The following is a 17,023-nucleotide window of genomic DNA, read 5'->3' on the forward strand; positions in this document are numbered from 1 at the left end:
ATTCAAGTCACAAAGAACAAATGACTCTCATATTAAGATGCGTAGATGTTTCAGTCACTCCAATTAAAATAGAAGAGCACTTCTTAGAATTTTTAAATGTTGGAGATACATCTGGTTTAGGTCTTTTCAATGAATTGCAAGCTGTTTTACAATCTTTAGAACTTAATATTGATGATGTGAGAGGGCAGGGTTATGATAATGGATCTAATATGAAAGAAAAAAATCAAGGTGTGCAAAAGAGATTGCTTGACATTAATCCTAGGGCATTTTACATGCCATGCGGTTCTCATTCTATTAATTTAGTTGTTTATGACATGGCAAATTCTTGTGCTAAAGCTAAATCATTTTTTGGTGCTTGTCAATGTATATACACCGTGTTTTCTAATTCAACAAAGAGATGGAATATTTTTCTTGAATATATTAATGGATTAACTTTAAAATCATTGTCAACTACAAGATGAGAAAGCCATATTGGAACAGTCAAAGCAATACTATCTCAAGTTTCCCAAATCAGAGAAGCTTTGTTTAAATTAGCAGAAATAAGTGAAGACAACAAATTAAGTAGAGATGCTAAAACTTTAGCATCCGATGAACTTTCAAGTTTTGAATTCATATCAAGTCTTGTTATTTGGCATGATATTTTGCATAAAATTAACTTAGTTAGCAAAAAATTACAGTCAGAGGATATGCGTCTTGATGTTGCTATAAAACAATTGTCTGGTCTCGTTTCTTTTTTTGAAAAATATAGAGAAAATGGTTTTGCTTCTGCTATGGCTGATGCAAAAAAATAGCCTCTGATATGGAAATTGAGCCCGTATTTCCTACGAAACGCAGAATTTGTAGATAAAGACATTTTGATGAGATTCTTAACACTGAAAGGGAAAATCAATCACCCGAAGAATCTTTTCGAATTGATTATTTTATCTTATTAGTTGATATTGCTCTTGGGCAATTGAAGAGTAGGTTTGAACAGTTGCAGTATTTTGAATCTATATTTGGGTTCTTGTATGATGTTGCAAAATTGGTTTCATTGGATGACGATGATTTGATGAGTTATTGTGTGAATCTTGAAAATACTTTAAAAAATGGTGACTCTTCTGATATTGATGCAAAATATATGTTTCAGAACTACAAGTTTTGCAAGTAATGCTACCAAGTAAATCTTATGAAACAAATCAACAATGGTATTATATTCCATTCAAATATTAGAGTTTTTAAAAACAATGGATATGTTTCCAAATGTGATGATTGCTTATAGGATATTATTGACAATACCGGGAGTGTGATAGTGGCATCTGTCCGAAAGAAGTTTTTCATAACTAAAATTAATAAAATCTTACTTACGGACTACAATGACTCAAGATAGGCTAAATGGATTGACAATTTTATGCATTGAAAAGAATATTTTGGAATACATTGAATATGATGATATTATTGATAATTTTGCCTCAAAAAGTTCTTCAAGACAACACTTTAAATGAGTTACTTCGATGTTTTTTTTTTGTAGGTGCATGTATTATATAATGGATGGCGTAAAAATTTCTTTTTGAAGAAGTGGTGCTTGGGATAAAAGATAATATTGATCGGAAGATAAGAGCACAATTCATAGTTACGCCCAGGGCCTTTAGACAACAAGGACGGCTCTGCCTGAAGGAGGGAGCAACATAACCCATTGTAATTCTTGTATGACAAGTATTCTTCATTGGCTTTTGATTTTTTATTTATCTTCTCTCTTTATTACTTTTGTCTTTATTTCGCTCGACACGATCATTCAACACATTTAACAGCATACATACAATACGTAAGTTAGTTTTGTACAATTCACACATTATACATGCGTGACATGTATGGATAATATGCTTTATTAAATATTAAAATTGATAAATATTACTATTGACTACTCTTATTTTTCTACCAATTAAAAAAATATTCTTTTCTTGCAATGCACGAGAATAATTGATATTTTACTTGAATCTTTTTGAACTTTGATCCTTTATAATTATTATTACTAGTGTATTAATGCACGTGTTGCGTACTTGTATAATAATTTTTTAATTAATTTAATTTATATTCAAATAAGAGTAATATCAGAGTTTAAAAATTATCGAGAGACTAAACTGTAATGTGAAATGTCGAAATTTAAAAAAACAAAAGAAAACAAAAGAATAATATCTATATCAAATAAAGACAATTTCGATAATAAAAAAATGGTGTCTAAGAGGTAGATTTTTTATATATAGGAGAAGATATTATTATGATTAGAAAATAATGCTTTCTAGATGATATTTTTGGTTGAGTTTATTTTTATTATATAGTTGGTTTAAGAAAATTGAAAGATTTGATTATAAGATTTTTCGAAGAGTTTAAAAATATTTGTTGTGGTTGAGATCTTGAGGATAATTATTGATGGTTTTTTAAGATGTGGAAATATTTGAAGATGATATTTGATGGGATATTTGTTAAAGAAGATATGATGAATATTTTGAAGATACGGACATATATGAATTTGAATAGATTTATTCAATCGTGCGAGATATAGGGCAAGATTTAAAAAGATTATCTCATCATGGATAATTTCGACTACTCTATATGTTGGAGTTTTAATTAGTTATGAAGATTTTCGAGTGTGGCCATTAAGGTAAATGAGAGTCGATGAGCTTTGATGTCAAATATTTTATATTGGTTAATTTGATGGTTGTTTCTTGTTGCTTTTATGTACTGTATTCATGACACATTATTCGGGAGAAGAAGGTGAGTTCTCGGAAGAGAGCTATATTTCGTGCATAAGACATATATTATGTTGTAGATTTTTTTGGTTGGTTGTGTACATGAGACTTTGTGGAGAAAAACGTCTTCTGTTCATTTTATGTCGCGAAATCTATTGAGGAAAGGTTCTGATAGCACTACCATATTTGTTAATTTAAGTTTTGGTGTTTGACAAATCTATTTTGATATATCAATTGGACTGTTTGATCACGAGTTGAAAAAGAGAAGAAGCAGTCCAGTCGAGGCCCACTCACCTGCTGCCAACCAGTCAAGGGAAACCAACCAGCCAAAGCTGCTTCGCTTGGTCTTATTCCTGTCGAGGATCTAGTTCTAGCCCACACAACTAGTTCTGGTTTATCAGCTTAAGCTAAGTAACAAGTAGAAAAGTCTTCTCTAAACTGTCCTAAGTTTATACGGAATATGAGATAGAATTAGATAAGAAATATATCCTGTAATTAGTTGTACCAAACTATGCCTAGAAAATGACCACCATACGACGAAGACAAATATACACATATTCTTAACCCAAAAAAAAAAAACATAAGACACAAGGAGAATTTAGTAAATAAATAATAGAAAAATCACACTCTAATAATATATAGTGAATCAAAATGTCCCATTCAATTATAATACTGATGCTTCTAGGAAGAGCGGACTTCCGATTCTGATTCTGATTTTGATTCAGATTCAGATTCGAATTCAGATTTTGATTCCAATTCCGATTCCGGTTCCTATACCGACTCGGATTCCGGTTTCCATTTACCAAATTTCAATTCCAGTCCCGATTTTTCTCTTGAGAGAGTTGCCAATTTCAGTGCACAGGCATTGTGAATCCAAACATTGCAGGATTCGCAATGAAAGGCCCAATCATCCTGAAAACCTTGAATTATTTCCTCGCAATATGTGCAACTTTGATTTCCGACGGTGAGCATTCGAACACTTGTGACGGGGTGATCATGGCAGCCAACAAGATCAAGAGTCCCACCAAACTTCATCTTGGACAACTTCCCAACAGAGGGAATGCATTTCACATGAAAATAATGGTCGCATTCGGAGCAATAGTAGAACCAGATGCTTGGATCCATAGGCTTTTCGCAGAACTCACAGAAGCCACAGTTTTCCAAATATTCCATGGAGAGGCCCACGAGGTTTCCGCCGTCGGTGATGAGCCGAAGGAGATGCTTATCAAATTTATGTCCAACTTGTCGAGGCATTATGGCACAACGAAAGTGTATCTTGAAAGAAAGACAAGTGGTGCATCTGTAATAGAGATTACCGAACCTATTGTAATCATCAATACAACAGCTCAGTACATCGGAATCGTAATCTAATGCACTTGTTGTTAGATGAAGATAGTGGTTCTTGTGTGACTCGTGTTTGATGATTCTTGGCACCGAAGCGCACTCAACATCAACATGGAAGCCTTCCAAAGAATATCCAAATCCGTTACACTCATATGAGCAATGGTCACAATAGAATACAGAGAAGAATTCCTCAAACTTTGTAAATAGAAACGATGGGAAATAACTATTAATGCTTATAGAAGGTAGCTTTGCACAGTAGTCATGGACAAGGAAATGGCATTGAGCTACACTACAAGTGTAATAGGGAGAAGTACTTGAATCAATGGGATTGATGCATGCATTGCACAATAGCTTCGATTCCCATCTATGTCCCTCCTCTAGATTATCAGCAACTTCATGATTAAGGATCAATGGGTGCTCGTGGATTTCCTCCTTTCTTGACCGTATGATACTCGTGCCTGTACCGTCCTTGTACGGTTGTTCAAGATTGGGAAAAAAACGCGAAAATGCGCTCTCTTTATCTGGTGGCAATTCCGCTATCAATCTTGTCCAATCTGAGGAGGAGGTATATAATATACAGGGAAAATTGCTTTTTTGGTTCTGTATGTTTGTCACTTTGCGATTTCAGTTTTTTATATTTTAAGATTTTAGTTTTAGTGCGATATCTTTATTTTTTTGGCAATTTTAGTTCTTTTTCCGATGTGGCGCTGACGTGACACCAATTGAGTGCTGATGTGGAGCTGACGTGTACAGTGTCACGTAAGCATTTTCGAATAAAAAGGACCGAAATTGCCAAAATTCAGAACATGCAGGACTAAAACTGAAATATGAAAACATAGAGGACCAAAATCGCAAAGTGACAAACATACAGGACCAAATTTGCAGTTTTCCCTAATATATATTCCAAAACTTCAATTCATTGAGTCAGTTAAATGATAAACACTTGAACATATATAATTCATGTACATACTTACCGGCTTCGACTGTATTAATATTCTTCATCCACGATTTAATACATTTGAGATGAGCGAAGTATCCGCAGCCTTGGCAGCTATAAAAGCTTTTCAAACCTATATAACATTCACAGATTCCACAATCCAGAGTACCGAATTTCCTCTGTGGCATGCTGATGTAAAAGTCAGCATAAAATCGAACGAGCGGATGAGAATGAGAGGCGTGCTTCGCGACTGGTGGAAGTATAGCACAATCCTGAGAAATCCAGTAATCACAAGTTTGGCATGACAGGAAGAATCCTCTTTCTTCTTCCCCACAGGCATCACACACCCCGCAAATTTCCCTACGCGTGGGAACCAATGGATGCTCATGATGGCTTCTGTGCTTCGTTGCCATTTCGAACATTTTCAAACCGCACAAAGGGTGGATATGGCCAAGCCTACTCGAGTAGGTGTAATAATTCTTGAATGTTTGGCCACATTTTAAGCATTTCTCATTCATTGTAGCTGGGTCATTAGGACCACGGAGTTCAAATATGTCGGGATAAATATCCCCGCCAGTCACGATTACTGTCGGGGGTAGACGGGTACATTGTTGGTGCACGATGAATTCGCAACAGTGCTCGATGCAAATGTAGTATGAGCCCATAAAAATCATCATCCCGCATATAGTACAACATCTTGGTTTCACGTCGTCCGAATCAAGATTCTCCTCGTCGTGGAATATCAACGGATGTTCGTGGCTGAAACTTCCTAAAATATGCCCTCCCGTAGTACTGCTCATCGTTTAATTAATTGTATATACAATATGAAGTGAAAGGATAATTAAGAGAGAGCAGAAATACTTCCACTGATTCTTTTGCGAAGAAGAGAAAGGAATTATAGATGGGTGAGGTGGTATGAGTAATGGGTATTTATGAGTATATAAGATACGTTGATCTAATTTATATTTGTAATAAAAAATTATTTTTAATATAAAAAAATATATTTTTTCATAGATCGGATTGGGTAGAAATATTTTGTAAGAGTTTTTGTCTATATTTATTTATTAATCAATATGTTAATTTAATTTTTTATTTATTATTTTGCAGTTATTTCTTTTTTTAATATTATTTTGCCTTTATTTCGTTATTGACAAGAAGATTTGATATAGTAGCTAGCTAGGCAATAATTTTTTTTTTTTTACTCTCATTAAAATATTTTTATCATTCATGCATATTGTAAATTAGTTTTTTAAACTATTCACTATCAGGAATAACTTTTATTGCCAATGAGCCATTAGCCCAATAATTAAGGATGATATTCTGAAACCAATTTGTCTCAGGTTCGATTCTCGCTGAATGCAGGCAGCTCTCCTAATTTATTTAGATAGATTTAGTAGTTTTTTTGCTCGAGATAAGCAAGTTTCTAGTACATTCTCAAGTTCCGTCAGTTGTGCGGACAGTTTTATTACATTGTTGAAATTGCATGTGTACTTATAATATTGATATAATTTTGTATAATTGTATTTTTTTTTAAAAAAAATAACTTTAATAAAAAACAGTAGCACTACTATAAGACAAAACTTTTGCATATTTCACGCACCATAGTCCATACATGCCTGACATGTACGGTTAATATAATTTATTTTATGTACATATATTGAAATAAATACATATATATTGCCATACTCACTTATTTTTTGAAAAACTAAAAATAAATATTCTTTTCTTCAATGCACGTCTTTTACTTTTATTTTGATATAAACTTGTTGAACTGTTATTCTTTATGATTATTATTCACTTTGGAAAATATGCTTTTGTATAGTTTCCGTTCATAATGCATGTCTTTTACTTTTCTTTTCTTTTTTTGACCTAGACGAAATTACCTTGAGCATTTGTGTCCGTATCACTTATAATAAAAGTAGACTGTAAGTATCTAATTGAATTTATTCATGCATTAAAAAAGTATATTAGTGAATAAACTCAAATTGAATTAAATTATTTTCAATACGAAAGGAACTTGTAGAGACAATAAATTCAGTTGTGAAGGTCCAACAAAGACTCTTAACAATAATTACGATATATGTAGGAGAGTGACCTCCAATGGGATATATATAGAGCATAAATTAATACTTTTACTGAATCTTTTTTTTTTTTTTTTAGCATCACTTTTACTGACTCTTTTGATAAACAAGAAATGGAAAAGATAAGTGATGTAGTAGTGTTGAATTAAAGAATGTATTTTATATATAGCTAGTGAGTGATGACTATTTTCTGGGTCAAATTTGTAATAATTTGTGGTATCATATTTATGAGTAGTTCTTCTTTGAGATGGATTCGCACGTCTATATTCGTTGAAATGAGTCAATTCGGTAAACATTTGCAGTGAAAAGTGGTATTTTAACATGAAAAATAATATTTAATATAAGTCGAGGTAGACAGAGATCTGTCTCGCAAAATTGACTTATATTAGACCGTTGTATAGGAGTTTTTGTACATATTTATTTGTAGACTTTGACATTTTTTCATCTTTTTTATTTATTTCATTTGACAAGATGATTGATTTAGTAGGTAATAAATTTTTTCTCAGTTGTTGAATAGTTTTTATCGTGCACGCAAATATGATCAATGAGTTGTACGTAAAAACTATTCATTAACCAGAGTAATCTCATCTCATTCACTAGCTAGACAAAAAGTACAATTATTTTTTAAAAATAGTAGTTTAATTCACTACTGACACAAAACTTTTGTATAATTCACGCACCATACATGCATGCCATATACGATTAATATACCTTTATAAATATAATGAAATCAATACATATTACTATGAAATTCATGACAGCTTATTTTTTTGAAAAATTAAAATAATTATTCTTTTCTTGTTCGTGAAAGGAACTGATGATGATACTTTAATTTACTTAAATATTAATGTTGAACTTTGATCTTTAGTACATTTGAGACATTGAGTACTTAGTTGCACTTTATTTCCTCCAATATAATGTCATATTGAGAATTAATTTAGATATATTTGTTTTCTCCGAGGACTAGACGAGGTTGTTCCATTATTTTTATTCGTCATTGCGACTAAATAATTTATAAAATATATGATGGTAGAATATAAAATTCCTTGTCAAATAAATTCACTCAGCCAAATAGTTAAATTCAAACATAATTCTGTAATATTCATCAAATTATTTTTGACTAACATAAAATGATCATGGAATCTAAACAATTGTCATCGGGGGAGATATTAAATAAGAGTTATACTTTGATGGAGGTTTGAATGATATCTCATTTGCAAATCATAGTTATCCGTTGTGATCACTTCTCAAGTTTTTTAAAATATAATAATTGATTCCGTATGACGCTATTTCACAAAATAAAAAATTCATAAAACAAAATGATGAAAACTCGATAGAATAAAACCGTATTTTGTTTCAATGAATATCTATTACTACGTCCGCGAGACTATATGAAGGATATTGAAATTTATATTATCCCCATGGTTTGATGCACGTAATAACTGTTCCAAAGCTGCTACGAATTAATAAAACATTAATGAACATGGTGAGTTGTCTGAATTGCGTCAAATTAGATATGGACATAGTTCCAAAGCCATGTCATTTGAATAAATTTCCAATTATTTTTTTTCATGGTAACGGACAAATAACCATTAGAAATTTATTTAAACTTATAGAGATATGTTGACAATATTGATACAAGATATATAAAAATGATATCACAATTATGATCTATCTGTTAAAGGAAAAACTGAGAAGTGTTAATTTTTTCAATTATTGTGTATTATTCTTACAATTGATTTTTCATGTACCGAATAAAAATAATCATCCAAGATCAACATGAAACGGCCAAAGTTACAGTTTGAAGATGTTGCAGTTCATTTATTGGTTGTTCTATTGAAAAATACATCGATATGCATGCACACTTTTCTTGACATTCTTGCAATTGGCTCAAAAAATATTTATAATTAAAGGTTCAGCTAATCCAGAATTTTACAACAGTGATATATACAACTTTTCCTAAATTTGTGACATTCTTGTATCATAAGTATTCTTCAATGGCTTTTTTTTTTTCATTTATTTATCTTTTGTCTTTATTCTTTTGTCTTTATTTCGTTTTGACAAGATCATTCAATTTAATAGCATATTATAAGTTAGTTTAGATATGAAGGAAGATATAATCTTTTTAAAAGAGAAGTAAATTTATTTTCAAAAGGGGTAATTAGTCTGACACAAATTTTGTACAATTCACACAACATACATGCATGATACGTATGATTAATATGAGGGAGTGTTATTTATACTCCAAAAAGTGTTAATTACACTTCACTTCATCTATTTTTTTAGATTAACATTATTAGCCTTGCATATTCTTTTCAAATTTTGTGTTGACAATCTATCATTTTAAAATTTACATACTTTCCTATTTCGTTTCTTTTTTTTAATGATAAAAAGTTATATATATATAATATAAACTACAAATACGTACAATTTTCATATAAAATAAATTTTTTTAATGAAATTAATTTTTAAATTACAAAATATTTTATATCATCGATTATATTTAAATATCATCGTATTATTGCGAAAGATTTTATTTGAAAATATCTCAAATAATTTATGTCACTAATTTTTCTTTTTTTAAAAATATGTCACCAAAATGATTATACTCATGAATTAATATTATTATTTTTTATTATAATCACGAACTAATATTATTATTTTTGAATGATACTATATTCAAAGGTATAATAATAATAAATAATATTTTAATTAGCATGATAATATTTTTTTTTATTAAATATGTTAGATTTTGTGACATTTTTTTAAAAGATATTATATTATAACATTAATATAGCGATATATGTTAGCATGTTGCTTGATTTGATAACCAATTAAATCAAATGAGTTTATACTCCAAAAAGTGTTAATTACACTCCACTTCATCTATTTTTTTAGATTAACATTATTAGCCTTGCATATTCTTTTCAAATTTTGTGTTGACAATCTATCATTTTAAAATTTACATACTTTCCTATTTCGTTTCTTTTTTTTAATGATAAAAAGTTATATATATATAATATAAACTACAAATACGTACAATTTTCATATAAATTAAATTTTTTTAATGAAATTAATTTTTAAATTACAAAATATTTTATATCATCGATTATATTTAAATATCATCGTATTATTGCGAAAGATTTTATTTGGAAATATCTCAAATAATTTATGTCACTAATTTTTCTTTTTTTAAAAATATGTCACCAAAATGATTATACTCATGAATTAATATTATTATTTTTTATTATAATCACGAACTAATATTATTATTTTTGAATGATACTATATTCAAAGGTATAATAATAAATAACAATATTTTAATTAGCATGATAATATTTTTTTTATTAAATATGTTAGATTTTGTGACATTTTTTTAAAAGATATTATATTATAACATTAATATAGCGATATATGTTAGCATGTTGCTTGATTTGATAACCAATTAAATCAAATGAGTTTAATTAAATTTTTGAATAAAAAAATTATTTTCATTTAGAACTTTTATCAAAATTTTAATTTGATCGGTTTAGAAATTTTTTAATGAATTGAAAATAAATAAAAAAAATTAAATTTTAAAATAAAAATTAGATAATTGAGTTTGGCTATTTTTATTTAATTATTTAATTTATTCAAAGAAAGCATATTTTTATTTTGATGATCAATTTGATTAATTATATGAACTTGGGTAAAACTTGAGATATAAATATAAACAACTTAAAATTTTAAACTTATAGTGAAATCGTATAAAATATGATTACATGTACTACTAAATTAAAATTTTAAAAGAATTTTCTAAAATAATAAGACTAATAAGGAAAATATAAGTTTAGATTTTGAAGGATCAATCAAAGTTTTTATGTAAAAAAATATTTGTATATAAAGAAAGATACATGTGAGGGTATGTTTGTCAATTAATGGAATAAAAATGTGAAATAAAGTGTTATAATTAACACTTTTTGGAGTATAATAACACTCCCCTTAATATGCTTTATTGAATATTGAAATCGATAAAGTGTTATGATGCATGCAACATGAAATGACTGGAGGTTTAGGCCTCAAAGAACTAGCTGGTCAGGAGAGACCAATGGCGGAGCTAGGATCCGAAATCCACCCAGGCTAAAAATTTTAACGAGAAACAAAGAATAACGCATAAGAGTTAAAACGATGAGTAATACCTATTCATTGTAGCCTTAAAAAGCTTTTCATTAATAAGATTTTCAATAATTTTTTTGGAATCGTGTGTAAGATTTAAAAATATTTGTTTGATATCACATCCAAATTTGTTTTAAATATGACATCATATCATCAACATGAGATCAGTGCATAATCTAATATAAATAGAAATTTGAATGGAACACACAATTAAAATTTTTATGAAATCAAAAATTGCAATTCTAAAAAAATCATTTCATTGTAATGCAGTTACTTTTAAAATAAGCAATATCACAAAGTAGACAAAAAAATATGTTTTTTTAAAAAAATAAGAATGAGTGAAAATACTATTAAAAGATCGAAGATTGATAAAGATGAAAGTTAAATTAAATTAAATCTAATCAAGAAAACAAGGTACGAAAAAGACCAATTTTGAGACATATGGTCTACTTCATTTTTTAAAATGGGCTAAATGTGGGCTATTTAATTTTTTTAATTTGATTACCCGCGCTAATATAGCATTTGTCCAAACATAACATATAAAATTATTTATAAAAAATATATAACACATTTAAAAAAAATTAAAAAAATGGGCCACCAGGGCTAAAGCCCGGGTGGCACTATGTGTGCCTCCGCCCTTGGGAGAGATTGTTTTTTGCCTCTCGACATCGGTTCACCAACCCTTCGTACGATGTCGCTATGAGTATACAAATTTAATAACTCTCTTCTGTTATTCCAGATTTTTTGCACACGCACTCTAACTCATAATTTAGTCAAATAAAAAACAAAATGACAAAATTTGTCATATTTTTAAAAAAATTAAATTAATTTGGTTTAATAATTCTATATTTAATTGAATAAAAATACCAAATTTTAATTAAACAACTATGAAAATATATATAATTCTATTATTTTATCTTAATATTAGTTATACACAAAATACATTTTAATAGTAAATTTTATTATTAAATTAAGTAATAAGTTTAATTATTTTTTAAATAAAATTTAATATTTAAATTACTTGTATGAAGAAATTAATTAGAAACATAAGTTAACGTTGTTAGGATCGGCAAATGTGTAGAAAGGGGGGTTGAATACACAATTTAAAAATTTTAGCAACTTGATCTACTTGAAGCATACAGAAGTAACTAGGTTTCTTAAAAACTATAATTCTGTTCGAATCTCATCATGATATGCTATAGGTACTTATGTGCTATTCATTTAATCAGCTCGAAATAAATTTGATAAGTGTATTTTGTGCACTTAATTGGTATACGATTTTACTTGACTTTTGTGATGTATTTGGAGATATTGCGTGAGTTTGTTGTTGTTTTTGTGTTTGTAGGAAAAAATGAAATTTGATGAGTTCAAGTGAAAATAAGCCAAAAAGGATGAAAAAAGAGTGGAAATCAAGACTTGAAGAAGTGAAAAAAAATTCTGAAATGCGAACTAGAGGCGTGCCCGCACTGGTTGAGTTGCAGACGGAAAACTTCATGTTTTGTGATGAAGGAAGTCTGCTGACATGAGTGGCAGACGGAAAACTTCATGTTCTAGACCAGTAGACGGAATGAAAGATTTCCGCAGAATTTAAATATTGAGTTTTGTTGTAAACAGTATTTCAATTGTAATTAGATGTATTAATGATTTCAGTTATTTGATGTACTCAATTATTGTTGTATTGTACATCTTTCAGTGTAATCTTTTGATTAAATTATGTATTACATGAGATTGTTTAATTGAGAATTTGGAATGAACACACTATGTTTTTTCAATATTCAAGATTCAATAGACAATGAAATTTTTGTTTTTTCCAAATAAATATACATACATATATATTTAATTTTTATTAACTCATAAATTTCGACACGTGCAACACGGACATGTCGTATTATCGTAAAATACAATGCAACCTTTTTACAAAGCTGGGATTCAATGAAGATTTTCCAAGAACTATCACACCTTTCTCACTTATTTCCGTGCACATTTCTTATGAATCCAAACATTGCAGGATTCACAATGAAAAGCCCAGTAGTCATCCTGAAAACCTTGTATTATTTTGTTGCAGTATGTGCATTTTTGACTTCCTATAGTGAGCATTCGAACACTTGTGACGGGATGATCATGGCAGCCAACACGATCAAGAGTCCCACCAAACTTTATCTTTGACAACTTCCCAACCGATGGAATGCAATTCACGTGAAAATATTGATCGCATTCGGAGCAATAGTAGAACCAGATGCTTGGATCCATAGGGTTTTCACAGACATCACAGAAGCCACAGTTTTCCAAATATTCCATGGAGAGGCCAACGAGGTTTCCGCCATCGGCGATGAGCTGAAGGGGATGCTCATCAAATTTATGCCTCACTTCTGGAGGCAATAGTGCGCAACGTAGGTGTATCTTGAAAGCAGGACAAATGGTGCATTTGTAATAGCGATTATAGGGACCTTCAACATGACAACAGTTGGCTACATCAGATTCTCCCTCCACAGTTGATGTCAGATGAAAGTAGTGGTTCTTGTGTGACGCATGTTGGATGATTCTTGGCGCCAAAGCACACTCAACATCAACACACTCACTTCCCAAGCTTTGTCTGTATCCAAGTCCGTTACATTCATATTTGCAGAAGAAGCAATAGAATACAGAAACGAGTTCCTCGTATTTCCTACTTAGAACCAATGGGGAAGGCTGGTTACGAAATGTGTCCTTGATTATGAAGGGTAGCCTTACACATAATTCATGGACAAGGAAATGGCATTGAGCTACACTACAACTGTAATAAGAAGAAGCACTTGAATCAATGGGATTAATGCATGCATTGCACAATAGCTTCGATTCCCATGCTTCTCCCTCCTCTAGAATATTATCAACAACTTCATTAAAGATCAATGGATGGTTGTGGATTTCTTCCGGTCTTGCATGCATGAATCTCCTGAATGTAACCTCATGTTCCTCATCTTGTTCAAGATAGGCAATAAAACTCAAAAAAATTATCTTCTTTTTAGGTGCTGGAAAATGTACTATCAATTTTCTCCAATCTGGAAAGGCATATATACATGCACAAATTTGATCAGTTCATATATATGACACAGTTAAATTAAGGAAAAAGTGCTTTTTGGTCCTGTATGTTTGTAAATTTTGCGATTTCAATCATTTATATTTTCAGATTTCAGTTTTAGTCCGTTATTTTTATTTTTTTGGCAATTTAAGTCCTTTTTCCGACGTGGCGCTGATGTGGAGCTGACGTGTACAGTGCCACATAAGCATTTTTGAATAAAAAGGACCGAAATTGCCAAAAATCAAAACATGCAGGAGTAAAACTGAAATGTGAAAACATAGAGGACCAAAATCGCAAAGTGACGAACATATATGACTAAATTTGCAATTTTTCCTTAAATTAATGAAAAACCTGTGCTACGCGAGTATACTTACCTTGGTTATCCCGGTCGATTGACGATTTAATACATTTGAGATGAACATTGTATTGGCAGATTCCGCAACTATAAAAGCTTTTAACGCCTATATACTGTCGACATATTCTGCAGGAATTGAAACTAAACCATACTCCCGCATCTATATTGAAACTATTAGTATAAAATAGAACGAGTGGATGAGAATGAGAGGCGTGCATTGTGACTGGTGGAATTAGAGCACAATCCTGAGAAATCCAGTAATCACATGTTTGGCATGACCAGAAGAATCCACTTTCTTCTTCCCCACAAGAATTACAGACAGCACAAATTTCCTTTCGCATGATCGACAAGGGATGGTCGTGGCTTCTATGTTTGGTTGCTATTTCCAAAGGCACGAGGCACAAAGGGTGGAAGTACTGGCCACTTGGGTTTGAGTAGGTGTAATTATTGCATATTTGGCCACATTTTAAGCATTTATCATTCTCTATATGATATTTGTCAATAGGGCCACTGAGAGACATGACAGTATAGCTTGCATCTACACACGGGTGAGAATTAAACGGGCGAGAATCAAACGCCGGCGACAAACGGAACTGCTGGGTTAGTCGATGGGCACATATTTCGTGGACAAGAAAACGGCAACCGTGGCTGCAACTGTAGTATGAGTTGATAAAAATTATCAGCCCACATATGCTACAGAATCTTGGTTTCGCGTCGTCTGCGGCATCAAGACTCTCGCCGTCGTTAAAAATCAACGGATGTTCGTGGCTGAAATGTTTTTCTATACTGTCCATCAGTTTGTGTGTGTGTGTGTGTGTGGTTTTGATATGAAACTGAGACAAAGTGAGAATTGAAACGATGAGAGTAATAACACGAAATGAATTAAGTAGGTAGAATGTGAAAGACATATATAGAGTACGTACGTGTGTTAAAAGACTTCTTGGTTAAATTTGTGGAGAAATTGCATATATCATATGCACCCTTTGAAATCCAGATTAACCTCTTGTTTGAGCTAATAATCAACTCCTATTCCAGATTTGTTGCACAGGCACTCTAACTCATAATTTAGTCCAATAAAAAACAAAATGACAAAATTGTTAAATTATTTTTTTAATAATTCTTTATTTAATTGAATAAAATAACCAACTTTTAATTAAATAACTATGAAAGTTATATATAATTATATCATTTCATCTTAATATTACACAAAATATATTTTAATAGTAAATATTATTATTAAATTAAGTAATAAGTTTAATTATTTTTTTAAATAAAATTTAATATTTCTAATTAACTGTATATTTAAATTAATATAAAGAGACTTAATTAGAAATATAAGTTAAGGTGTTGATGTTTTAATTAAAATTTTCAATAAGAGGTAATAGAAAAGTTCATAATAGTCATTTAAGGATAATTTAGACATTTTTATCTAAAAAAAATTGGATATTCACAATTAAAAGCGCGTGCAATACAAAACATAGCCGGAATTGTGAGACCCTTATCCCATATGAATAAAATGAAAGCTTTAAAATGAGTTTAAAATGGGCTACAATGAACTTCTATAGCAACTTGGGTCAATCATTTTTGTAAAGCGATGACGAATACGAAGTCCTTGCTATAAGGACCCATTGTGCAGTCGCGAAGGCGCGGGCTCGAGGCCTGACAGAATTCTATCAGAGCCGGTCAGTGGCAGGAACCCTGGAAAATAAGTGCTAGCTATGCGGGACAAAGTGCTACGTGCGTGGGAGCCACCTCTTGAACTTGCGGGATAAAGTCCTACATGACAGGAGTTACCTCTTAAACCTGTAGGAGCAACCACTAGATTCCCGGTGCTGGTAGATCGAAGTCAGGTCGGGACGAGGACGTCGCGTTCTGAAGAAGGGTGATTGTGAGAACCCTGTCTCACTGCCACATGAGAAAATAAAAGTTTTAAAATGAGTTTAAAATGAGCTACAATAGACTTCTATAGCAACTTGGGTTAAACATTTTATTAAAGCGATGACGAATACGAAGTAGTTGCTATAGAAGTCCATTGTGCAGTCGCGTATGTGCAGGTCTGGACCCGAGATGTTATAGGAATGGTGTGTGTGCGCTACAGATCTGGAAAGGACCGGGGGTTATTGGCTCAAAAAATATTTATAATTAGAGGTTCAATAATCCAGAATTTTACAATAGTGATATATACAAACTTTTCCTAAATTTGTGACATTCTTGTATCATAAGTATTCTTCAATGGCTTTTGGTTTTTCATTTATTTATCTTTTGTCCTTATTCTTTTGTCTCTATTTCGTTTTGACAAGATCATTCAATTTAATAGCATGTTATAAGTTAGTTTAGATATGAAGGAAGATATATTCTTTTTAATAA

The 17,023-nt window shown here is 30.9% G+C and overlaps 2 protein-coding genes across 2 annotated transcripts; both read right to left on the reverse strand.

The window, feature by feature from the left end:
• Window positions 1-3,497: 3,497 nt before the first annotated feature.
• On the reverse strand, window positions 3,498-5,807 carry LOC140879145 (uncharacterized). The gene is made up of 2 exons (XM_073282806.1): window positions 5,045-5,807; window positions 3,498-4,624 (listed from the first exon to the last, which is right to left on the reverse strand). Exons 1-2 carry the CDS (start codon window positions 5,805-5,807, stop codon window positions 3,498-3,500), a joined length of 1,890 nt encoding a protein of 629 aa, XP_073138907.1.
• A 7,404-nt stretch (window positions 5,808-13,211) lies between these two features.
• On the reverse strand, window positions 13,212-15,450 carry LOC140879146 (uncharacterized). The gene is made up of 2 exons (XM_073282807.1): window positions 14,676-15,450; window positions 13,212-14,281 (listed from the first exon to the last, which is right to left on the reverse strand). Exons 1-2 carry the CDS (start codon window positions 15,448-15,450, stop codon window positions 13,212-13,214), a joined length of 1,845 nt encoding a protein of 614 aa, XP_073138908.1.
• Between the last annotated feature and the right edge of the window lie 1,573 nt (window positions 15,451-17,023).

This window comes from Henckelia pumila, chromosome 2 (genome assembly GCF_033568475.1).
Source record: "Henckelia pumila isolate YLH828 chromosome 2, ASM3356847v2, whole genome shotgun sequence".
NCBI lineage: Eukaryota > Viridiplantae > Streptophyta > Magnoliopsida > Lamiales > Gesneriaceae > Henckelia > Henckelia pumila.